General features: G+C 35.2%; 1 protein-coding gene across 7 annotated transcripts in view; it reads left to right on the top strand.

Annotated features, from left to right (window-relative positions):
* SEMA3A (semaphorin 3A) overlaps positions 1–27953 on the top strand; it is a 553763-nt gene that overhangs the window by 501420 nt on the left and 24390 nt on the right. For all 7 annotated transcript variants that reach the window (XM_034964343.3, XM_063606267.1, XM_063606269.1 and 4 more), the window contains 6 exons: positions 315–429; positions 521–590; positions 4099–4243; positions 6039–6258; positions 9574–9665; positions 26157–26198. In XM_034964343.3, the coding sequence (XP_034820234.1) occupies positions 315–429; positions 521–590; positions 4099–4243; positions 6039–6258; positions 9574–9665; positions 26157–26198 (684 nt within the window). The remainder of the gene's footprint in view (positions 1–314; positions 430–520; positions 591–4098; positions 4244–6038; positions 6259–9573; positions 9666–26156; positions 26199–27953) is intronic.

Raw genomic sequence — 27953 nt, 5'->3', positions numbered from 1 at the left:
AAATGGACCACAATTTCTTTATCCATTGATCTGTAGATGAACATGAATTGACTTTATAAGTAATCCCTTGAATAAATAAAGGGACTACTCACAATAAATATCCCTTAAAAAGTCAAAAAAGCTTGAGGGAACGATTCGACCACAAATGTAACAATAAGTGATAGTTACCTATATCTGGTCATTTAAAATGATTAGGAACTTTTAAAACATGAGAAACTGTATTTTATGTTTGTCTGAAGATATGAAGAAAATAGAAATGTTTCAAATTATCATTTTCATTAACAGTGCCTAACACTGGTGTTCCCTTCTTTCAGAATGACTTTGGAGGGCACAGAAGTCTGGTGAATAAATGGACAACATTCCTCAAAGCTCGTCTGATTTGCTCAGTGCCAGGTCCAAATGGCATTGACACTCATTTTGATGAACTGCGTAAGAAGCTAGTGTCTATGTATAGAGAATATTTGTTCAGACTTTGCCATTCCATAAAAAAGCAACTTTCTCCAATTTTGTTTTTAAACAGAGGATGTATTCCTAATGAACTTTAAAGATCCTAAAAATCCAGTTGTATATGGAGTGTTTACGACTTCCAGGTAAATAACTAACTTTTTAACTACCTTATAGAAACTTAATGTTATTTAGGTGCTATCCAAGTACTCATAATTTGCAAAAGTATATTTTTGAAGGGCAAGTGTTGCTTTAACCTTTGAGCTGTTGTGTACTCTTGGGTGACTGAAAGAAGTTATGATCTACGTAGATGTTTGTTTTCTAAATCAATTTTAGAAAAAATCATCATTGTAATGATGTGAATATGTAATAGTGAAACAGTTTGAAATGTTCATGTCATCTTATGCATATCTTTGACTTTAAACCTTTGAATATAATGTAAAATATTATACAGATGGAAGTCTGAGTTTTGGGAAGAGTTTGTAGGGATATAAATTAAGGATGGAAAAATTAATTTAAAATTTGTTGAAAATATAATGGAAAAAGTTCTCTGTCTCTTGATCTCTGTCACTTTAGTCAATTGCTAATGAATGAGATCAGAGAAAAGCCCATCAGCAACTCCACTGAAAGTCCTATCTTTGCCCAGATGATTAGCATGGGAATCTGGGGACAAAATACATCTGGAAATGTCAAAACAGTCCATGGTTCTTCCCAGTATCTCTATTCCACAGATGGGATATTTGCTACACTTTTCTGCATTCTTTAAACCTTTAAACCTAGAACTAAACTAGAAATGTGTATGTTTGGAGAAAGTTGATTGTTTACAAAAGAAATATTTTAATTGCTTTTAGGTAATTTAAAAAATTATTAATACAATCATCACTTCTCAACCTTTTAGCTAAGATTGTGTGAAAAGTTATTAATATAACAATTGAAGACACTTTACATAGTGTAAATAGTTTTAAAGCTTTTTAAGTCAGTAAATAGATTCTCTTTGTAAAAAAAATCTACTTTTTTTTCCTGAGGCTCCATTTAGTTTTTTATTATCTACCTTGTAACCCAGATTTTGAAATAATCATGTAAAAAGACATAAACAAAGTAAACAAAAACCTTCAGCATTACAGCACTAGGGTTACATTATAATCACATAAAAAGACATAATAAAAACAAAAATCGTCACCATTACAGCACATAATAAAAACAAACAAACAAAAACTTTCAGCATTACAACATTATGACTATTTTTTTTTTTTTGTAACCAGTGTCAAACTCAAACTTAATTTCCTTGTCCTTTTATCCCTGCCCTGCTTTTCCTGCTCTTTCTCCACTGGCTCCTTCCCTTCTTCCTTCCCCTTCTACTTCCTCTCTTTCTCTCTCTTCCTCTTGCCTCCTTCCCTCTTTCCTCATCCTTCTCCTTTTCCTATTTCTCATCCTCCCTAAGTCTCTCGCTGTCACTTAAGCAGAGATTATTTCCCTCTAGACTATTACATTCAGTATAAAGTTCACATTACCTGGGGTTGTTGAAATTTCACATGTACATTTACATGCATATAAAGAAGGATATGCATTGGGATATGGATGAAATGTTAAAAGAAAAATAATTAAAAATTGAAAGTCAGGAAAAGTACTGCAAGTAACTTTGATAGCAAAGAAAATGATTAACTGCAATGTCCAACACTGTTTTATTCTGTAACTATTAAAGCCATTACAAATTGCTTGGATGTTTTTACTCAATAATTTTTTAAAATCACATAAAAATTAAGAAATCCATATTCCTAAAACTATTTGCAGTTCTGCATACCTAAATAATATTTCTTCCCTTTGGAAAAAAAGAAAACCAGAATGACTAAGCTACAGAACTTGAGAGACTCAAACAAATATGAATCCATTTCTTCTGTTTCCTCATTGCTTAGTGCAGTGACTCAAATTTGAGTGTGCATCAGAATCTCCTAGACAGCATGATAAAATTCAGATTCCTAGGCCTTGCCTCCAGAGTTTCTGGCTCAATAGAAATTAAATGGGACCTAAGAATATGCAGTTCAAACAAGTACCCAGGTGATGCCCATGTTGTTTGTCTAGGGACCACCTTTTGAGAGCTAGAGATAAAATAATTTCACCTCTTTATGTCAATAGAATGGATATTTGTATGTGAGTCCTAATAGCTACCTATCATACTCCTTAAGTAAGTATTTCGATGATAGCTGACTTAATCAAAGATAAGCAAAGAATAATGGAAAGGGGATAGATAACCCAAACATTACAAAGTGTGATGTATCAAGTATGCACTAATTTGCTATTTGTTCTGCTATGAAAATGTTATTAAATTCTGTAAGTATTTATTAAGGTTTACTCTCTGAAATGCCATGTGATATATGTAATTGATGTAGCCGAAAAGAAGCCAGGCATGGTCTCTTCCCTCATGAAACTTGCAGTCTATGAATCGCTGTCTATATGCAGTAGTTTCCAATAACAAACTATTGCAAGCACATGTTGCTCATTTGGTCTGATTTATATGTAATTTTCAAGGGGGAAAGTTTGGTTAAAAGATAAGCATTCCATATTTTAAATGTGCAGAACTGTTTAATATCTTTGTATAAATACATTACTCAAGCCACATTTCTATAAGCCTAATAAAATGGAATTTTTTTCTTTTTTTTTTTTGAGACGGAGTCTTGTTCTGTAGCCCAGGCTGGAGTGCAGTGGCACGATCTAGGCTCACTGCAAGCTCTACCTCGGCGGCTCACACCATTCTCCTTCCTCAGCCTCCCGAGTAGCTGGGACTACAGCCACCTGCCACCACACCTGGCTCATTTTTTGTATTTTTAGTAGAGACGGGGTTTCACCGTGTTAGCCAGGATGGTCTCGATCTCCTGACCTTGTGATCCGCCTGCCTTGGCCTCCCAAAGTGCCGGTATTACAGGCTTGAGCCACCGCGCCCTGCCATAAAATGGAAAATTGTGGCAATTCAGTGGCTTACTTCCAGTCTATCTGATTTTTTGTTTAGCGAACAAAATTTTTGTTTAGTGAACTGATGAGTATAATTGCTGTAATTCTCCACTTTAACTGAGTGAAATAGCTACTAACGTAATTATTTTCTGTGTTAGAAAGAGCTGATTTTAAGTGTCTTCACAAGAATCAACTTCTACTTGATCTAATACTTTTGGGAATTTAAAAATAATATAATGTGGCGCATCATTTGACACGATCTTTTGTACTAGTTTCAGCCTACAAAGTGAGTTCTTAAACATTCTTGCTAATTTAAAAGATTCCTGGTTTCAGTAATAATGCTTGAGACTTAACCAACATTTTAAAAAATTTCCCCATGATATTAAAATTACATATTCATTTATAGTTTATATGTATTTGTTTTTCCTATCAAAACTTAGTACTCTATGTTTCATATGAAGGCGTATATTCCATGAGTACTGAAGCCATTTTCACCTATGCCTTCTATTTTTAAGAAATCACAATTTTTTGTTCTTTTGTGTATTGTTAAATGCATACATGTGACTAGAAAAATCCCAAACATTATTGCTAAGAATTTATATTCATATTTTAATAAATCATATCTAAAATGTAAGAACTCAGTATCAATATTTCTCTTACCATTGTATAAAGATGAACTTCTGTTTTTATTCTTGCTGTCTTGTTCAGTAACATTTTCAAGGGATCAGCCGTGTGTATGTATAGCATGAGTGATGTGAGAAGGGTGTTCCTTGGTCCATATGCCCACAGGGATGGACCCAACTATCAATGGGTGCCTTATCAAGGAAGAGTCCCCTATCCACGGCCGGGAACTGTAAGTAGCTTAGGTGTTTAAAATATGAAATGAATATATTTCTTCCAAAGGTCAAAAAACAATGCAGCTACAGACAGATATTAAATGTATCCTGTAATGTAGAAAAAAGATTTCAAGATTATAAATTAAAGCAAGACAAAGATTTTCCATGATTGAATGAAATTTCACATTTAAAAACATGTTCTTTACAGATGTCAGTTCTTAAATTCAGTATAAGATATAAATCTAAAATTATTAAATCTTATTTTAATTTTTGACCACACATTTCTAAATTTTTGCAAACTGTTTTTACATGGTAGTAGAGAAGTGCAGAAATAATTTTCAATCTCATGAAAATACATTTTATTGTGTCTTCCAGGTTTTTACATAAATATTTGATATTTCTATAACCTTAATTTTATAATTTACATACAAAACAAGAAATACAACCTTACATTCCTTAACTGTTATATTGTTGTATTATTGTGTATGTATATACACATACATAGACATATATATGTGTGTATTTATATATACTCATCCCATTTCAAAACACATTCATTTTATTTCTCATGAATTATTAATATTTTTCAAGCTAGTGGCAAAGAAAATTGATTTCTCATTCTAAGCTTCTTGTAAGATCAAGAATCTCTCATAATTACATTTTAGCTCCCAAGCTTTTACATTAAATGGTAGAAATTATTTAAGTGTAAGACTAAAAGCAAGAGATTGGAGATATTGTACTCTATAAATGCTTGCACTGCATCAATAAATATAGTGAAAGGAGACGGTGAAATCTTAATTTGTCATTTTTGTTGTATTGTCTTACATGGAGTGTTTACATCCAGAGGTGAGGTTATGCCAGTGCAAAACCATGCATCTTTCTGGCTGCTGGGGCCATTATCTCTTCTGCTTGGTCATGATGGGCATTCTGATTGGTCTTTTTGTGCAGTGCAGGTTGCTAAACACTTTGAATAACACTTTTCCTTAACTAACTCTGGGATTATTTTATTTATTACATATCTCAATGGTACTTTTTTAGCATTATGTTAGAAACAAAACAATAAAGAATAGTTTATATTGTTTTTCAGTTTGAAAAGAGAATTTGTATTTTAGCATGATGCCATAGTAAAAAATTAAATGTATTCAATAAAATTATTCTGAGCATCTCTAATCCAAAGATTAATTGCATTTAGTTGTATATTCCATTCATTATGTCAAATACTTCACTTATTTTACTAATAACACTCATGCTTGTGGCGCTAATAGAGGCACCAAACTTCTCCAGTACACTGAATTCATTACATGCATTTGTAATTTTGCCTAAGAAAGAATTCGTGACATAACTAAATCTCACTGAGAATTAAGATATATTTGGGAAATATATACTATATATTGCACTACTTTTTTCCTTTATTTTATTTTTGAGACAGATTCTTGTTCTATTGCTTAGGCTACAGTGCAGTGGCATGATCTCAGTTCACTGCAACCTCCACCTCCCAGGTTCAAGCAATTCTCCTACCTCAGCCTCCCAAGTAGCTGGGACTACAGGCATGCACCATCACGCCCAGCTAATTTTTGTATTTTTAGTAGAGATGCGGTTTCACCATGTTGGGCCAGGCTGGTCTGCAACTCCTGGCCTCAAGTGATCCACCCGCATCGGCCTCTCAAAGTGCTAGGATTAGAGGTGTGAGCTACCATACCTGGCCTGCACTACTATTTTAAGTAGAACCATTGAGGCCATGTGTTATTATATAATTTATAATTATGTTTACTAGATTTTAATCAAAAGATAATTTTCTCTTTATCTTAATAGTGTCCCAGCAAAACATTTGGTGGTTTTGACTCTACAAAGGACCTTCCTGATGATGTTATAACCTTTGCAAGAAGTCATCCAGCCATGTACAATCCAGTGTTTCCTATGAACAATCGCCCAATAGTGATCAAAACGGATGTAAATTATCAATTTACACAAATTGTCGTAGACCGAGTGGATGCAGAAGATGGACAGTATGATGTTATGTTTATCGGAACAGGTAAATTTTTAAATTTCAGCTGTAAACTTTTTTCCAAACACTATGTTTAACTGATTAAGTTGATCTTTGAACATCTCAGGGGTTGGGATGCCAACCCTCTGTGCAGTTGAAAATCCACATATAACTTTTGATTTCCCCAAAACTTAACTACTAATAGCCTACTGTTGACTGGAAGCCTTACCTATAAGATAAACAGTTGATTAGCTTCATATGTTGTATGTCATATGTATTAGATATTGTATTCCTACAATAAAACAAGCTAGAGAAAAGGAAGTGTTCTGAAAATTATAGGGAAGAGAAAATATATTTAATGTTCATTAAGTGGAACTGGATCACCCTTGTCTTCCTGTTGAGTAGGCTACAGAGAAGGAAGAGTAAGAGTTGACATTGCTCTCCCAAGGGTGGTAGGAGCAGATGAAAATTTGTATATAAGTAAGTGGACCCACACAGTTCAAACCAATGTTGTTCAAGGGTCAAATGTATACTAAGAACTGAGGCCAGTTTCTATCGTTACTTTCAAGGTATAATTCACCTTTAATAAATGACTAAATAACATGAATATTCTTCCATTACAAATTTATTATCTTTTCTGACAAGTTGAGACATACTAATTTAAAATAAATTCCCTTTTCTGTGACAAGTAGATAAGTTTAATCAGGTAAAGCTAATGATTAGGTAAGCAATCAGTGTTTATAATTGCATCATAACTTTTCTGGCCAGTGGCTTTTTAGAACAAAGATATATTACTCAAATCCTGCCTTAAATTCCCAAGACATTCAATAATAGTTCCAGAATATTAGTACAAAATTATCTGAACTTTAAAATTACAATAAGGTGAACATCATCTAGTAAATAAATGTTAGCAATAAAATTTTTTCAGTGTTTCTGTCATACAATGAAAAGAAAAAAAAATTCATTAGAAAAACAACATAATTGATTCAAGTAATTCTTAGATACATTTCTATGGACATTTAACAATTCACTTTTACTAATTCCATAATTAGAAACAGACTTTTTCAGGTATATTTTCAGAATGAATTCCATTGTTATTATGATATATTATTTTATTTTTTCCCAGCTCTTTTTAATAGTAATATTATTTTTGAAAGTCCCGGTTACAAATCTGATACTTGCTACTTAGGGTCAGATTCCAAGGTAATAAATTTCTAGTCTCCATTAACGCTGTTAACTGACATAAATCAATGGGAAACAGAGTGAGTGCTCCACTGAAACCTTGTATAATAACATTTATTTTCCCTTAGTGAGAAACAGAAAAAAAAATTGCACTAACTACAGGAGAATGGCAACCATATAGTAACTGCTTTAAAGACTTAAAGTTTTATAACAAAATTGTGAAATACTTATGTTATCAGGTGTAACAGTGTCAGGTTCTGAGTAATATATTAAAGTCTACTTTTATGAGTGAGAAAGTTTCTCTACCAAATAAAAGAATCCAACGCAGACCCAGGGTTTCCTAAAAGTCAATGAATTGCAAGTATCAATTTCTCGTTATAAATATCCTTAGAACATATAAGAAATAATAGTATTTCTCTTGGGTAAATATTAGTTTATCATTTAACATCAAATTATAATTGAATTTCTTTGCAGAGGAATTAAGTTTGTTCAGTCATGTCACACTTGCCTTTTTCTTCACCTCTGGCTTAAATGTATTGAGAAGTCTCTCACTCACTGTCAAAGCAACAAAGCTTGCTTCTGGGTATTTGACCAAATAAACTTAATCATGAGCTTTTAATTCCTCTTGGACACAATCTGTCTTTAAAGGCACCAATTTCATGAGTGTGTTGAATGTCTGATGATGTGGATGGCTATTGGTCAGTACAGACCAGGGTCATCTGTCAGCAAAGTAAACTGATTACAGTAATTTTATCTTTTAACTAAGTTGCACATCATAGTATATTGATCCTAGTTGAGTAATCTGATTCAATTTGTGTGAAATTGTTTGAAATACTACTCAGTAAAACTTGATCTGGAAAAGAGATAAAGTTGTGTTTGGGTACCGGAGACATGATCAGAAGCACTGAGTAGATTAACCTAATTTACCTTTAATCTTTAGTGTTATGAGTAGTCTAAGGTCCTGTAAATACAGAAGGATCTTCTTAAAAGTGTACTTTTTTTGGTTTAACTTTGCAAGGGATAAATTAGCAACCTTTCTTGATCTCATATAACATATCATGTTGGTTCTCCAAAAACAGTTATCGATGAATTATTTTTCTCATATAATTTATTCTTTGTTGACAAGATTTTTTTGTTGACAAGATTTTCTTCACAATAACTTTGTTGAACTTGATTAAAAGGAACCAATTGAGGCTAACTAGATTTGATCAAGTTTAGTCAGAACTAGAAGGTTGAAGAGTAAAAGTTTTGAATTTAATAAGCCCCTGTTCCTCATTCCATCAAGGAATAGGAACATATCTGTAATACTGGAAAATTAATAACTTTTAAGCCCAACTTAGAGTAAGAGTGACAACTCTTGTCATTAAAACAAGTTGTCTCTTTTAACAAGGCAAATTAGAAAAACAAATAAGGTTTGAAATCTCTATAAAATGCATTCAATATTTTTATGCTTTTGGCTTCTGAATGTTAAAGTTCCTTAATGCTCTAAAATGGATTAATCAAAGTGTACATTTTTGAAAAACCACAGTAATAAGCAATTCTAGGTGTTTACTTTGAGAAATCGGGTTATTGTCATTCATCACATAATGGCCATTGAGCCATCATTAGGAACTTCTAAGTACTAAAGACTTTTAGATGACAAGAAGAGCAGCCAGGACTCTGAAGCTCTGACTACTTCCCTTGCTTGACAATATTCCTTGCATTTTTCATTTATATTTAGTCTTCACAGTAGTACCCTGATTTTGTAATAAAAGTGGAAGAACCTGTCGTGACAAACTGACGTTATTTTTAGGTTTTGTTTCTGAGATACCAGGCAATTAAGGAGATATTTTTAGAAATAATGAAAAGAATTGATCCAACCCAGGCAATCTCTGTAATAATTATTATATTTTAAAAAATGTATGCAGTCTCATGATAAAACCTTCTTCAAGGCTAAATATATTTCTAAAAATTCAATCTTTTATTATTCCAAGATTGTGTTTATAGTTTACCTTTATACTTTGTCTAATTGCATGAAATGCATTTGAATATATATTTTACTTATGTTTTGACCAAAAAATGAATTAAAAGGAAGACCGATATCAAAGGTTCTTTGTCTGACAAATACATATTTCATTCATTAACACTAAACTCTGTTCAGATCTACTTAACTTGTGGTCTTCTCCCCACTTTCTTTCAAAGATGTTGGGACCGTTCTTAAAGTAGTTTCAATTCCTAAGGAGACTTGGTATGATTTAGAAGAGGTTCTGCTGGAAGAAATGACAGTTTTTCGGGTGAGTGCTGCTTAATTTCAAGTGTCAACAAGTTCAGTTGTACGTCTTTCCCCCAGGACAGCTGCACACTGAACTTGGTATGGACAAGTAGTCTAGCATACATACCCTTCTAATTAGCTTGTCAATTAGAAAGCCAGACACTAGTCAAAATAAACCTTGAAACTTTCAATGCTAGTTAAATCTAAAGATGTAAAGAAATGTATTTTTGGCTCATATTTTGTTTTCTCAATGATAAAATATATTATTTACATTTTATATTACATTTTATATTATTTATGTAAGTTTACCTCAATGAACAAACTCTTCCCCACTCCTAAAATCTGTTTTACACATGATAGTATAACTGAAATGATATGTAACTTCCATGAATGTACTAAAGGAAATATATTCGGAATGACAGAATACTGAAGACATTTCAGTCAATTTTTAGCTTATGTATGAATTATTTCATATTTTCTTAAAGAAATCATTTGTTAGCAAAAAAAAATTTGAGAGGTTTGTATCACTGACAGTAAATTTGTTATAGATTCCTAGTCTACATGCTTAAGAAATGTACATATATTTGTCCCTTTATCCTGAATCACAGATGGCCCAGGGGGATTTGTATAGGGTTGGAGGAATGGGGGTACGGGTGAGAGAGGGGTTGGGTGGAAGCAGCAGGACATGGGGTGAAGGGAAAGAGGAGAACTAAAGTAGTCTAACATATACCATGTGTCTGTTGTTCCTTTTGGGGAGTCAGCTAATAGAAATAGTTTAAATTAAAGCACACCTTGAAATGATTAATGACATATGACAGAAAAATACATGCCTGTAAATGTGTTATTTGAATTTTTTGATAAAAGAATAGAGCAAACATCTATTACATCTATTGAGACATTTATAACTGCAAAAAAAAAAACACGTATTAGAAGAAGTTGGTAGACAGAAAAATGAGAAAATATTGCATCTAGTCTGACAACTTCAAGTGATCTCATTTAGTCTTCAGGTGTCTGTGGTAGTTTACCTATAAAATGAATGGGCTGGATTCAAATTTTCAGTTGATTCAATATTTTAATGGTAAGCAGTTTTCCCAAGATGTCTTACCCCCAACAATTTCGTACCTATATACAATGTTATTCCTCACTCTTCAGTAGTATTTTAAAGAAAAAATGAGGTATAATATGGAAAGCTCCTAATATATATTCATTCAATTGGCATTATAATTAACATTGAAACATACAACTGGTGAATTGTAGCATAGATGTTTTGTAATAACAAACTACACAGTGTTCTACTGAAAAGGGTTTAGACTCTACAGTCATATCTACATGACAAATCCATTTGGAACACCTAAACCATCCCTCTGAGCTCCACCATCAGTAAAACAATGAGCATAATACCTATTTCACCAGGACAATGGAAGAATTAGAAACACTATCAGTAATGCATCAAAGACAGTAACGAGTACTTAGCTCAAAATGTCATTAATATAATTTTATTTTAGTTTAGCTAAACTGAAAATGAGCTACATTCCGAGTAGCCTTTCCTATTAATCCTTGGTTTAAGTCTCCAAGATAATAAAATAATCATAATTCTATTATGATTTTTAAAATCAGGCACATTAGCCTTATTTGTTTATAATAATTTGTATGCTAAAGTATCAATGTGATCTAATTTATCAGTCTGGTATAGAGTGATGACTAATCCTTATCAATCACCATGTCCCATAGATTACCCCAATGAACAAACACATTGGTACTTTATCTTAGAAGTTAAAAACAACAACAGCTAACAACTGTCCAAATGGACTCTGTTGGCCACTATAGAGTATGTATGTTTAGATTTAGAAAACTATACGGGCACTCAGGGGTGGATAAATTGCTGTATTGTCTTTATTGTTATATCGCCAAAACCTAAAATGTCTTTTAAACCAACATGTATTAAATGAGTGAATGAATTAGTATTGATGAAAAAATGAAATAAATACAAGAAATTAAAGAATTTAAGGCCTTCCTCAAGGAGACCATGCATAAAGTGAGGTGCCCAAGTATGAGAAAGATAAACTAGGAACAGTCACAAGTTATCATCCTGATTCTGCACCATATTATTCTCCAGTAGAAAACCTTTACCAACGTATATTTGGAGACTAATTTTGCCACTACTGTTGCAAATGAAGTTACAGGAGACACTAAAATATTGTTATCTTAAGAATTTCTAATTTCCAGAGTCTCTTACTTCTGTATTTGTCATGGTTCCTTTGCATATTTCCTTTCAGTTATAATACATTTTAAAAACAGGGTTCATTAACTAATTTCCACTGTAAATAAATGTATATTAGTAGATATGATAGTCCTGGCACAATGCTAAATTCTGGTGATACAGAGATGAACACTATAAAAATGGTCTGTGACTTCATGCAGCTCAAAGACTCTGATGTGTTATCCATCTCAGTTTCTAGGACTTACTTAATTTTCTACCTATTAATACAATTACATTTTATTTTGTAGAATTGTATCATATCACAACATTGTAAAAATAAGGTTCTTTTTTATTATTTAATTATTTTCTGATATTATGAATTAGAATGTGCATAATTTTGCATTTATATTGTGTTTTCGTGAATTTTTATTATTTATATCTCCAGGGATTTTAAGTTTATATTTCACATCTTAGCTATGTTGTTTAGTACATTAATGAGGATTTTAACTTAAAAAGATGTCAATTTAAACTGACCTACTAAATGACTTTTAACAAAATTATGAGACTTTGGAAACCAACAATCTTGCAAGTATAGTCATGCGCTGCATAACAACATTATGGACAAGAATAAATCCCACATATGACAGTGGTCCCATAAGATTATAATGGGCCTAAAATTTCCTATTGCCTAACATTTTCAATACTTCACTTTCTGTTGTTATTTTACATTGTACTCCTTCTACTTATAAAAAATTACTTATAAAACATCCTCTGGCAGATCCTTCAGGAGGTATTCCAGAAGGTAGCATTGTTATCATAGGAGATAATGTGTTATCTCCTATAATATAGAGATATCAAATATATGTGCTGTTGACCCTGAAGTCCTTCCAGAAGGACAAGATGTGGAGGTGAAAGACACAGATATTGATGATCCTTACCCTGTGTAGGCCTAGGCTAGTGTATGTTTTTGTGTCTTCATTTTTAACAAAAGGAGTTTAAAAAGTAAAATAATAATAACAAATTTTAAAAACAATAATAATTTATCGAACAAGAATGTAAGGAAAGAAAACATGTTGGGACAGGTGTACAATATGTGTTTTAAGCTAAATGTTTTTACAAAAGCATCAAAAAGTTTTAAAAATTCAATAGTTTATATTGTAAAGTACTTGCAGAAAGCTAACATTAATGTATTACTGAAGAAAGAAAAATACTTTAAAAAAATTTAGTGTAGCCTAAGTGTATGGCGACTATAAAGTCTGCAGTAGTGTATAGCAATGTCCTAGGCCTTCACATTCACTCACCACTCACTGACTGACTTGACCAAAGCAACTGCCAGCCCTGCAAGCTCCATTCATGATAAATGCCCTACACAGGTGTACCATTTAAAAATCTTTTCTACCATACTTTTTTTGTACCTTTTCTATGTTTAGATACACAAATACTTACCATTGTGTTATGATTGCCTAAAATATTCAGTACAGTAGCATGCTATACAGGTTCGTATCCTAGGAGCAACAGACTGTATCATCTAGCCTAGGTAGTAGGTAAGTGTACTTTATGATTTTTCGCACAATGACAAAATCACGTAATGATGCATTTCTCAGAATGTATCTCTGTCATCAACCCATACATGACAGTACGAGTACTTAATATCTATTAGATTTCTTTTTTTTTTTAGCATTTTGCAGTTTCCAGAGAAATACATAACCGACTTATACCTGTGATAGCTATTAGATGACATTTGTGTAGCATTTAAGATATTGTGCAGTGGCTCACACCTGTAATTCCAGCACTTTGGGAGGCTGAGGTGTGCGAATCACAAGGTCAAGAGTTCGAGACCAGCCTGGCCAAGATGGTGAAACCCCGTCTCTACTAAAAATGCAAAAAATTACCTGGGTGTAGTGGCAGGTGCCTGTAATCCCAGCTCCTCAGGAAACTAAGGCACAATAATCGCTTGAACCCAGGAGATGGAGGTTGCAGTGAGCCAAGATGGCGCCACTGCACTCCAGCCCTGGTGATGGAGACTCCCTCTCAAAAAAAAGAAAAAAGAAAAATTTCATTATCAATCTGTAACAATTAAATGTAAATAAATAATACTATGCTGGCATGGAAATGCTTGTTTAGGACTTTACAATTTTGGAAAAAGATTGTTTGTGAGTGAACAATATTCCTTTGATAGAAAACTATTTCAGTTCTCTTCCATATTCTCTGCTATGCATTATTGTCATTATTATTTCTTTGGCACTCAAGTAGACAAAACATATTTGGGCAGAGTTTAAAGAAATATTTACTTTCAACATTCTATTCTATCAGGCAAAGTTCATACATATATTGTGGTCTAGCAATTGGAATATTTCACTGTCAAACTTTGTTTAATTTTACAGTGGGAAGGAAAAAAACCCACAACACATTAAAGCCATAGCTATATACAGTGAAATAAGCAGAGAAATTTTACAGTTTCTTTGTTTCTATTCGAGCCATGTAAGTCAATCCATTTAAAATAAAATACTATAAAAAAGGTCAGGGATAGTTTGACAAGGTAAATAGAAAAGGTAAAGATTTAGGGTCATGGTAGTATCTGATATTCTTGGATTTTATTAAAGACATTTAATGTTACCCAACCAGTTAGTTTTACCATATTATCATCTTCATGAGGCCATGTTCATTATGTGTCCTTGACAGAATGAATAACCAAACCTCATATAAATACATGAATTAAAACCAGTGCTACACCCATTTCTATCTTGAGGTTGGTTTCAGGAGAACACCCTGACTAATCATACACATTCCAGTGGTTTCAGTTACATCCAATATACTTTTATTTGGGATGAAATCAAATCTCGATCAGAGTATAGAAAGAAAAATATTGCTTAGTAATAAAAATTTTCATTTTAGAGTAAATTTTTAATTGGTAATAAGAGGTGAAATAAAACTGGCATTGGTACAGGACTCTAGAAATGTCTTTGATTTGCTATAAAATACCCCAAATTTGACATTAAAGTACTAAGAAACAAGCCTAATTCCAAAAATGATTTGCAATCATAAACCTGAACTTCAATTGTATTTATTATGTGATTCTGAACACGTTAGTTAAAGTCAATTGAGCCTCAATTTCCTCTTCTCACAGTAAAGACTGTGATTATAAATACTTTTAAAAAGTGTTGTTTTGTTTTACAATTAAGATTACTAGTAAAGGCTGGGCGTGGTGGCTCACACCTCTAATCCCAGCACTTTGGGAGGCCCAGGTAGGTGGATCACGAAGTCAGGAGTTTGAGACCAGCCTGACCAACATAATGAAACCCCGTCTCTACTAAAAATATAAAAATTAGCCTGGCGTGGTGGCACATGCCTGTAATCCCATCTACTCAGGAGGCTGAGGCAGGAGAATCGCTTGAACCTGGGAAGTGGAGGTTTCAGTGGGCTGAGATCACACCACTGCACTCCAGCCTGAGCGACAGAGGGAGACTACATCTCAAAAAAAAAAAAGATTACTAGTAAATGGTAGCTGTTGTTAACTAGTTATACAAATGAAAATCTCTTTTAAAAATGCTTGAAAATTCCATACATATACCTTGTTTTATAAAAATACTCAGAAGATATAAAAGCCTAACTTATGCTGATTTTTATTTTAACTAGTCAGTTTGGGATTTTCTTTCCAGTACAATCAAAGAGGGTTTAGTTTTGAGACTGAAATGCTACAACAAGTTGCAGTGCTCTTAGGACAGTGGGCTTTATTTATAGTTCTATTGAATGTAAGGAATTGCAAGGCAGTTACGTTGATAACACATGCATTTTAAACCCAATTTATGCAATATTCCATGAACAGCTGAGCAGACAAATGAAAGAGTTTAATTTTTGTTCAAATGAAAACATAATTGATACTTTCCTAACCTAGTCTATAAACTCATTCTAAAAAAGTGTCCTTGTGTTTAGCCTCCAATAGGCTATGTCAGAATCTCCTGAGATCAGCAGGTTGAAAAGCTTTGCAAGTGAGAAAGTTTAATAAGGACTAGTTTAAAGTATCTGAAAAAAATTGTAAATTGGAACATAGAAAGCCTTGAAAAGATGCTAAGTTTTAATTTTATTTTTACTCGAACACCAATTAAATGCAACTGAAACCAGTTTCATGAAAACATGCTTATGAAGCCATATCTGTTTTAAATGGAAGTCATATTCACTACCTGCTATTTCTCAGAAAAAATCCCCGTAACTTATTTAAATGAATGTCATCTTAATATATTGTCTATTAATATTCAACCACAGGCAGCATATAGTGCATCTTATTCCAAACTGTTATTAATTTCCTGGTCTAAATAATAAATAAGTTTCCTTTAATTAATGGATTCTAGGATCTTAAGAATGTTAAAATCTTAATATGACACAGTGGAGCCTGTTATGTACTAGGGTTTCTTTTATGTTTCACCATTCATATATGAAATAATTTTTATCGGGGGGAGGAGCCAAGATGGCCGAATAGGAACAGCTCCGGTCTACAGCTCCCAGAGTGAGCGACGCAGAAGACGGTGATTTCTGCATTTCCATCAGAGGTACCGGGTTCATCTCACTAGGGAGTGCCAGACAGTGGGTGCAGGTCAGTGGGTGCGCACACCGTGCGCGAGCCGAAGCAGGGTGAGGCATTGCCTCACTTGGGAAGCGCAAGGGGTCAGGGAGTTCCTTTTCCCAGTCAAAGAAAGGGGTGACGGACGCACCTGGAAAACTCGGGTCACTCCCACCCGAATACTGCACTTTTCCGACGGGCTTAAAAAACGGCGCACCAAGAGATTATATCCCGCACATGGCTCGGAGGGTCCTGTGCCCACAGAGTCTCGCTGATTGCTAGCACAGCAGTCTGAGATCAAACTGCAAGGCAGCAGCGAGGCTGGGGGAGGGGCGCCCGCCATTGCCCAGGCTTGATTAGGTAAACAAAGCAGCCAGGAAGCTCCAACTGGGTGGAGCCCACCACAGCTCAAGGAGGCCTGCCTGCCTCTGTAGGCTCCACCTCTGGGGGCAGGGCACAGATAAACAAAAAGACAGCAGTAACCTCTGCAGACTTAAATGTCCCTGTCTGACAGCTTTGAAGAGAGCAGTGGTTCTCCCAGCACGCAGCTGGAGATCTGAGAACGGGCAGACTGCCTCCTCAAGTGGGTCCCTGAGCCCTGACCCCCGAGCAGCCTAACTGGGAGGCACCCCCCAGCAGGGGCACACTGACACCTCACATGGCAGGGTATTCCAACAGACCTGCAGCTGAGGGTCCTGTCTGTTAGAAGGAAAACTAACAAACAGAAAGGACATCCACACCAAAAACCCATCTGTACATCACCATCATCAAAGACCAAAAGTAGAGAAAACCACAAAGATGGGGAAAAAACAGAGCAGAAAAACTGGAAACTCTAAAAAGCAGAGCGCCTCTCCTCCTCCAAAGGAACGCAGTTCCTCACCAGCAACGGAACAAAGCTGGATGGACAATGACTTTGATGAGCTGAGACAAGAAGGCTTCAGACGATCAAATTACTCTGAGCTACGGGAGGACATTCAAACCAAAGGCAAAGAAGTTGAAAACTTTGAAAAAAATTTAGAAGAATGTATAACTAGAATAACCAATACAGAGAAGTGCTTTAAGGAGGTGATGGAGCTGAAAACCAAGGCTCGAGAACTACGTGAAGAATGCAGAAGCCTCAGGAGCCGATGGGATCAACTGGAAGAAAGGGTATCAGCAATGGAAGATGAAATGAATGAAATGAGGCGAGAAGGGAAGTTTAGAGAAAAAAGAATAAAAAGAAATGAGCAAAGCCTCCAAGAAATATGGGACTATGTGAAAAGACCAAATCTACGTCTGATTGGTGTACCTGAAAGTGATGGGGAAAATGGAACCAAGTTGGAAAACACTCTGGAGGATATTATCCAGGAGAACTTCCCCAATCTAGCAAGGCAGGCCAACGTTCAGATTCAGGAAATACAGAGAATGCCACAAAGATACTCCTCGAGAAGAGCAACTCCAAGACACATAATTGTCAGGTTCACCAAAGTTGAAATGAAGGAAAAAATATTAAGGGCAGCCAGAGAGAAAGGTCAGGTTACCCTCAAAGGGAAGCCCATCAGACTAACAGCGGATCTCTCAGCAGAAACCCTACAAGCCAGAAGAGAGTGGGGGCCAATATTCAACATTCTTAAAGAAAAGAATTTTCAACCCAGAATTTCATATCCAGCCAAAGTAAGCTTCATAAGCGAAGGAGAAATAAAATACTTTACAGACAAGCAAATGCTGAGAGATTTTGTCACCACCAGGCCTGCCCTAAAAGAGCTCCTGAAGGAAGCGCTAAACATGGAAAGGAACAACCATTACCAGCCGATGCAAAATCATGCCAAATTGTAAAGACCATTGAGGCTAGGAAGAAACTGCATCAACTAACGAGCAAAATAACCAGGTAACATCATAATGACAGGATCAAATTCACACATAACAATATTAACTTTAAATGTAAATGGACTAAATGCTCCAATTCAAAGACACAGACTGGCAAATTGGATAAAGAGTCAAGACCCATCAGTGTGCTGTATTCAGGAAACCCATCTCATGTGCAGAGACACACATAGGCTCAAAATAAAAGGATGGAGGAAGATCTACCAAGCAAATGGAAAACAAAAAAAGGCAGGGGTTGCAATACTAGTCTCTGATAAAACAGACTTTAAACCAACAAAGATCAAAAGAAACAAAGAAGGCCATTACATAATGGTAAAGGGATCAATTCAACAAGAAGAGCTAACTATCCTAAATATATATGCACCCAATACAGGAGCACCCAGATTCATAAAGCAAGTCCTGAGTGACCTACAAAGAGACTTAGACTCCCACACATTAGTAATGGGAGACTTTAACACCCCACTGTCAACATTAGACAGATCAACGAGACTGAAAGTCAACAAGGATACCCAGGAATTGAACTCAGCTTTGCACCAAGCGGACCTAATAGACAGCTACAGAACTCTCCACCCCAAATCAACAGAATATACATTTTTTCGGCACCACACCACACCTATTCCAAAATTGACCACATACTTGGAAGTAAAGCTCTCCTCAGCAAATGTAAAAGAACAGAAATTATAACAAACTATCTCTCAGACCACAGTGCAATCAAACTAGAACTCAGGATTAAGAATCTCACTCAAAACCACTCAACTCCATGAAAACTGAACAACCTGCTCCTGAATGACTACTGGGTACATAACGAAATGAAGGCAGACATAAAGATGTTCTTTGAAACCAACGAGAACAAAGACACAACATACCAAAATCTCTGGGACGCATTCAAAACAGTGTATAGAGGGAAATTTATAGCACTAAATGCCCACAAGAGAAAGCAGGAAAGATCCAAAATTGACACCCTAACATCACAATTAAAAGAACTAGAAAAGCAAGAGCAAACACATTGAAAAGCTAGCAGAAGGCAAGAAATAACTAAAATCAGAGCAGAACTGAAGGAAATAGAGATACAAAAAACCCTTCAAAAAATTAATGAATCCAGGAGCTGGTTTTTTGAAAGGATCAACAAAATTGATAGACCGCTAGCAAGACTAATAAAGAAAAAAAGAGAGAAGAATCAAATAGACGCAATAAAAAATGATAAAGGGGATATCACCACCAATCCCACAGAAATACAAACTACCATCAGAGAATACTACAAACACCTCTACGCAAATAAACTAGAAAATCTAGAAGCAATGGATAAATTCCTCGACACATACACTCTCCCAAGACTAAACCAAGAAGAAGTTGAATCTCTGAATACACCAATAACAGGATCTGAAATTGTGGCAATAATCAATAGCTTACCAACCAAAAAGAGTCCAGGACCAGATGGATTCACAGCCGAATTCTACCAGAGGTACAAGGAGGAACTGGTAGCATTCCTTCTGAAACTATTCTAATCAATAGAAAAAGAGGGAATCCTCCCTAACTCATTTTATGAGGCCAGCATCATTCTGATACCAAAGCCAGGCAGAGACACAACAAAAAAAGAGAATTTTAGACCAATATCCTTGATGAACATTGATGCAAAAATCCTCAATAAAATACTGGCAAACCGAATCCAGCAGCACATCAAAAAGCTTATCCACCATGAACAAGTGGGCTTCATCCCTGGGATGCAACCCTGGTTCAATATATGCAAATCAATAAATGTAATCCAGCATATAAACAGAGCCAAAGACAAAAACCACATGATTATCTCAATAGATGCAGAAAAAGCCTTTGACAAAATTCAACAACCCTTCATGCTAAAAACTCTCAATAAATTAGGTATTGATGGGACATATTTCAAAATAATAAGAGCTATCTATGACAAACCCACAGCCAATATCATACTGAATGGGCAAAACCTGGAAGCATTCCCTTTGAAAACTGGCACAAGACAGGGATGCCCTCTCTCACCACTCCTATTCAACATAGTGTTGGAAGTTCTGGCCAGGGCAATCAGGCAGGAGAAGGAAATAAAGGGTATTCAATTAGGAAAAGAGGAAGTCAAATTGTCCCTGTTTGCAGACGACATGATTGTATATCTAGAAAACCCCATTGTCTCAGCCCAAAATCTCCTTAAGCTGATAAGCAACTTCAGCAAAGTCTCAGGATACAAAATCAATGTACAAAAATCACAAGCGTTCTTATACACCAGCAACAGACAAACAGAGAGCCAAATCATGAGTGAACTCCCATTCACAATTGCTTCAAAGAGAATAAAATACCTAGGAATCCAACTTACAAGGGATGTGAAGGACCTCTTTAAGGAGAACTACAAGTCACTGCTCAAGGAAATAAAAGAGGATACAAACAAAAGGAAGAACATTCCATGCTCATGGGTAGGAAGAATCAATATCGTGAAAATGGCCATACTGCCCAAGGTAATTTACAGATTCAATGCCATCCCCATCAAGCTACCAATGCCTTTCTTCACAGAATTGGAAAAAACTACTTTAAAGTTCATATGGAACCAAAAAAGAGCCTGCATTGCCAAGTCAATCCTAAGCCAAAAGAACAAAGCTGGAGGCATCACACTACCTGACTTCAAACTATACTACAAGGCTACAGTAACCAAAACAGCATGGTACTGGTACCAAAACAGAGATATAGATCAATGGAACAGAAGAGAGCCCTCAGAAATAGCGCCGCATATCTACAACTATCTGATCTTTGACAAACCTGACAAAAACAAGCAATGGGGAAAGGATTCCCTATTTAATAAATGGTGCTGGGAAAACTGGCTAGCCATATGTAGAAAGCTGAAACTGGATCCCTTCCTTACACCTTATACAAAAATCAATTCAAGATGGATTAAAGACTTAAACGTTTGACCTAAAACCATAAAAACCCTAGAAGAAAACCTAGGCATTACCATTCAGTACATAGGCATGGGCAAGGACTTCGTGTCTAAAACACCAAAAGCAATGGCAACAAAAGCCAAAATTGACAAATGGGATCTAATTAAACTAAAGAGCTTCTGCACAGCAAAAGAAACTACCATCAGAGTGAACAGGCAACCTACAAAATGGGAGAAAATTTTCGCAACCTACTCATCTGACATAGGGCTAATATCCAGAATCTACAATGAACTCAAACAAATTTACAAGAGAAAAACAAACAACCCCATCAAAAAGTGGACGAAGGGCATGAACAGACACTTCTCAAAAGAAGATATTTATGCAGCCAAAAAACACATGAAAAAATGCTCATCATCACTGGCCATCAGAGAAATGCAAATCAAAACCACAATGAGATACCATCTCACACCAGTTAGAATGGCAATCATTAAAAAGTCAGGAAACAACAGGTGCTGGAGAGGATGTGGAGAAATAGGAATACTTTTACACTGTTGGTGGGACTGTAAACTAGTTCAACCATTGTAGAAGTCAGTGTGGTAATTCCTCAGGGATCTAGAACTGGAAATACCATTTGACCCAGCCATCCCATTACTGGGTATATACCCAAAGGACTATAAATCATGCTGCTATAAAGACACATGCACACGTATGTTTATTGCGGCAGTATTCACAATAGCAAAGACTTGGAACCAACCCAAATGTCCAACAATGATAGACTGGATTAAGAAAATGTGGCACATATACATCATGGAATACTACGCAGCCATAAAAAATGATGAGTTCATGTCCTTTGTAGGGACATGGATGAAATTGGAAATCATCATTCTCAGTAAACTATCACAAGAACAAAAAACCAAACACCGCATATTCTCACTCATAGGTGGGAATTGAACAATGAGATCACATGGACACACGAAGGGGAATATCACACTCTGGAGACTGTTGTGGGGTGGGGGGAGGGGGGAGGGATAGCATTGGGAGATATACCTAATGCTAGATGACGAGTTAGTGGGTGCAGTGCACCAGCATGGCACATGTATACATATGTAACTAACCTGCACAAGGTGCACATGTACCCTAAAACTTAAAAGAAAAAAAATAATTTTTATCTACCTTATAGATTTTTTTTGTGTTATTAAGGAACATGAAATGTATAAATATTAATCAGCTTCATTTTTGTAAGTATTTAGAGCTAGCTAATTTCACTTCAATTACATTAGCTGTTAATCTTTCTCTGCCTAAGAAACACTTTCTTTGAATTTCGATTGTAAACTTTATGTCATGAAAACCTTCATGAAATAAGCTCCTTAATAACCACATAACTATTTTTCATGTGAAATTGTTGGAATGAAAGAAGTATCTGTGGAAAATTTTCCTTACTCTTCTAAAATTTCTGTTTTGGTTATTGATTCCAATATTGTACAAACCTAAATACAGTCTTCAACTTTTTTTTTAAAAGCTGAATATCGGGGGGGCGGATCCTGCAGTGAGCCGAGATCGCACCACTGCACTCCAGCCTGAGCGACAGCGAGACTCTGTCAGAAAAAAAAAAAAAAAAGCTGAATATCCATGATGTGTTGTGCTCTAAGTTTTTGAGATTTGTGGCCACTAAATTCTAAAGATTATATCTCTGCATAGAAAAAGTTGATAGACATTCCTTTCATCATAATTGTCTTTATGATTGATAATTTTTGTGTAAAATTATTATATTTAATAACTAATATAATTCATTTAAGGTATAAAAATTGGAAACTATGGAAAATCTCTAAATTATACCATTACATTAATGTACCTCCTAAATCATTTGCTTCATTTGTCTCAGACAGATTGTCTTAAATTTGTTAAGAAAATCCTGTTCTCAGCTCAGCCATCAGGGTTTGAAGTAGAGATCTGCAGTTCTACAGCACATAGTAATTAAAACCACAAAAGTTGGGAGGCTGAGGTGGCGGATCACGAGGTCGGGAGATCGAGACCATCCTGGCTAACACACGGTGAAACCCCATCTCTACTAAAAATACCAAAAAATTAGCCAGTCGTGGTGGTGGGCCCCTGTAGTCCCAGCTACTCGGGAGGCTGAGGTAGGAGAATGGCGTGAACCCGAGGGGCAGAGCTAGCAGTGAGCCGAGATCACGCCATTGCACTCCAGCCTGGGCGACAGAGCGAGACTCCCTGTCAAAAAACAAACAAACAACAACAACAACAACAAAAACACAAGAGCTTATTAGGGAAGAAAAATAGCATCCAAAGGAGAGTAGAAAGGAGTGGGCAAGGAACAGTAAATATGTTAGGAGTGGCTGGAGGATGAGAAGACTGTGATAAACGTCATTAAGGAATAATTAATAAAGAATTCCAAGGCATAATGGGGTTTATTAGAGGAAGCAGCCAAGAAAAAATATAAAACAAAGTCTAATAATAGTTATGGATACAGAAAAGTGTCCTATCAGCAATACACAGTTCACTGGTGATTTCTGCTTCTGAAAATAGTAGGCCACCTCTCTAGAATAAAAGCTAGACTCAGTGGATTGAGCAGGGAAGGCATTGGATGAGAGATGAGCAAGCAAAAGCAGTGAGTGTAGACTATTCTAAATTATTTTTGAAGAAATGCCAGCTAAGCTATAAGAAACAAAGAAAGACTTAATAAGAGGGCTATCTTTATCTTAAATATAAATTAAATCGAAGAAAGACAGTATAGTGGGGTAAGTTGAAGAGAGGAGAGAAAGAGGAACATTGGTAAAGAATTCGTTCATTTATTCATTCATGCAAATATGTATTAAGAACTTGTAAATACCAGGCGTAATTCCAGGTGCTAGGGATATGGCTGTGAAATAAACAGCCAAAATCTCTGTCCCAAATTGAGGGGGAGAGGCAATTGGAAAGACACGTGTGATGCCTCAGCTGCCTCCTCACATCCTTTCACCTCACTTCTGATTCCTATGAGGAATCTTTTTTTTTGTGCCCCAGCAGGCCAAAAGACAAGCAAGAGTCACAGCTGGGGCTGTGGGAGATTGAATCCCCGAGAGCATCCAATGAGGAATGGAATGAATAAGTACTTTTCTTGGTACAAACCTCAGTGGACAATTTGGAGAGTCATTGTCAACTATCCTCAGATTTTTTTCTCCGTATTGACTTCCATAATACACTTTTTAATTGATTTTTTTCCACCTTCTTCTCAATCCTCAATTTTTTACTCTTGCCCCAAACCTGCAAACAAGATTTTATCTCAGATTCTGCTTTAGGATGTGTGAAGAAACTCACAGGACAAAAAATTAATTATATGTATCTATATAAAATTTATTGATTATTAAGATATATTATTAATAATATATTTATTAGATAAGATGTGTATAAATATACAGGTATATAACCAGTAATAAGCACTAAAGAGAAAAATTAAAGCAAGGAAATGAGATGGAAATGTATGTGCGTGTGGGTGTGTGTGTGTGTGTGAAAGAGAGAGAGATGAGAGAAGAGAGGAAAGAGAGATTTGAATAAACACTATATACCAAGCACATTTGTAATGTGTTTTACATGTATTAATTCATTCAGTCTTCTCACCACCCCTATAAGAGGTACCATCTAACTTTCAAATGAGAAAACTGAATTACAAAAAGTTTACACACTTTGCCTAGTACTGCATTTCTGGCCAGATTTGAATCACAATTTGAATCCAGGCACTTTGGCTCCAGAGTCCAACTCTTCACACTTAATTTAGTAGCTTCGGTCACCTACACAGTGAGGTCTTTTAAGATCCTTCGTTCCACCTAAGCCTCTTTCTTATCAGACCCCTCAGAAACCCACAAGCAGTCTCTGTCTTCTCGTAATGTTTGTCTTGAATGAAAGATACATAATGTTTGTCTTGAATGAACTGCAGCACAGTTCATTGACCATGAACCTAAAGGATGTAAACTCGTGTGTTCAGTTATATAGGCTTTTGGTAGTCTGTCTACATCAAAGAACACAATTTATTTATGCAAGCCTATATGCATTCATGATAAGCTCCAGAAAGAACACTTAATGAAGTGCATTGGTGAGTGTTACTTCCCTAGTTATTACTCCTCTATGTTAACCTGTTAATAGACATTAAAGAGATTATATTCTCTGGCAAAGACCTGAGTGTAGGTCCTCGCACATGAAACCATGTTTTTCATAATAATGAAGTAATCTCATCCCACCTGAGCTCTTGTAGTCCTTGTCAGCTGGAAAGTGGCCTACTCTCATCAGCTGCCACTGGTGTTGTTAGGAATGAGGCTGGCACTCTCAGCTAAGGCAGCGTTCTCCAGTTGAACAGAACAATTTTCACAGAATACCAACATCAGAAAGGACCACTCTGAGACCATGCTGAATCAAGATAAAAGCAAAACCATTTTGTAATCATGTCCAAACACAGACAAAAACATGAACATTGTCCAAACCACAAAAATGACCATATATCCCCATCCTGCTTATCACGAGTTATTGCTACTTCTTCGCCAGTCATAGCTTTAGCCTTACTTTGTTCTTCCCTCCCAAATGATTTACGAAGATACTTAAGCATGGAATTACCCCTGCTTTTTGACCACATCCAATGTAGAACAAAGCTCTACTTCTTTGAACCCTCCCCCAATCACCTAACACAAGTCCAAAACATGTTTTTTCCAACACCCTCTCACTGTGCTCACTGTGCAGGCTCATGTTTTCCCTTATATTGTAGTAAGCAATAACCCCAACTTGGTCAACTACAGGTATGTAGACTGTATGACATTGACACAATCTTATTGCCTGCTCCACATATTTGACCCTTATTTATGCAGTTTCTTTATGTGTCTTATTTCCCAGTCACATTGCTTCTTGTGGACACTGAAGTTTCTCTCTGAAAACTAATGGCAGTGCCTTGAGTTAATTAACTAATAGCTGGCTGTTCTAATTGACCAAACATCTCACATATTTCTTTTTCTCCTTTAGGAACCGACTGCTATTTCAGCAATGGAGCTTTCCACTAAGCAGGTACTATCATTATGTATTACCATGGAATATCCAATATTTTGTTAATTCTGGTGTTTCAATAGATATATCTATTTATCAAACTTCACAGATTTGTTAACAATTATACAAAAATACAGGAGAAAACAAATATCATTCTTACAATAAGCTAGTAGATTAGAAACTGAAGATAGTTTTCATTGCCCTCATGTTTTTGATCAATCTCATCTGTGTTCTATAAACATTATTTTATGGATCATTATTTGTTATAAATTTTTACATACAGTGTATTTTGGTCATTTTAATATAATTTACTCAATACTCAATAAGAATTTTCATCTTTTCTGATTATGTATATATGTGTATACCCTGAAATAGCATTGTGATATTTCAGGATATAAAAAAATTTATAATTTATTCTTACTTTGCAAATATAAACAAAAATGCATTTTTAGAGGCTAGTAAAATTATTCACTGGCTATATGTGTTTGGGGGACCTTGACTTAAAAGTTAATTTTACTTTTCCAGTAGTATTGTATGCTAGAGAAAACAAAATGTGTATTTAACTTTGGCTAAATATCAAATGAAAGCAAAAAAATGATCACTGCTAAATAAGTACTAAAACTTCATGAATTCAAAGGTTAAGGGCAGCATGTTAATAGTCTTTCCATTCATATCAAATGGATGCTTTGGCAAGACACCTCAGAAAAGTCAATTGCTTCTAAATACTGTGTAATATGTGTAAACAAATATAGTTTTAATGTCTAATATTTTCTCCATAACTGTTACCTAGACTTTCTTCTGTCCAGTATATCAATGGTAACTTCAAAAAAAAAAAAAAAGCAGAAAAATCCAGAATGAAGTAGGGTATGCCTCACTTACTGGAGTAAAAACTTATATACAAAATTGTAAAATGAGAATCATTTGGCAAATCTTATTTCTAAACTGTTTACATGTTTTGTCTCTGACCATGCTTTATCCCTTGAACAAGACACTAAATTACTCTGCCAGTAAAATTCAGTGTATATCCTTTTCCTACACAGACATATCAAAATAGATTGATAATCTCCAAGATATTTAGAGCAACCCATAGTGCAGATACGATTGACCTGATACTGTTATCTTACACTGCATAAGTATGTGTTCACCTGTTCTCATAATCTAAAAATTGTTAGAGGTTGGCAAAGAAATCTGGGGATTTCCAGGATGGAAGCTAGACTGGGATATTGTTTCCTGTAATGATTTTTAAAATTATTTATTTATTCTCTGCTAGGCCTCATTGCCAGTCTTAATTGCACTAACTCCACGTCTATTTTTGTAAACCATTTCTTTCTGTTTTACATTTTTAAATCTGTTTTAAAAAGTACATATTAAGCCAACATTTTACTGACAAAGAAAAACAATCTATCAGTTTAAAATACCATGAGAGAAGAAAGTATCTTTTTCCTTTATTTTCCATTACTGGAAGAAATGATTTGATTTTGTTCAGATATGACTCAATTTCATTCATGCTTATGGGCATTTTTAAAGTGAGATAGTAGTTTCAAGAGGGACAAGTAGTGTTGCAAGTAATTTTCTGGATAAATGAACCCATCTCCTGCTATACCCCACACTTTGTTAAGGAGGATAGTGAGAAAGCCTGTGGTGATGTTAAATTGGGCAGAAAAAGCACATCAGGTTACTTACTAGTGACTGGATTCTGCTCAATGGTGCCTAAAGGCTTACCCTATATTTCATTTGGATAGCATAATTATTTTTGCACTTCATTAATAATACTGC

Source organism: Pan paniscus, chromosome 6 (assembly GCF_029289425.2).
Source record: "Pan paniscus chromosome 6, NHGRI_mPanPan1-v2.0_pri, whole genome shotgun sequence".
Lineage (NCBI taxonomy): Eukaryota > Metazoa > Chordata > Mammalia > Primates > Hominidae > Pan > Pan paniscus.
This window is presented reverse-complemented; position numbering and strand designations above follow the sequence as displayed.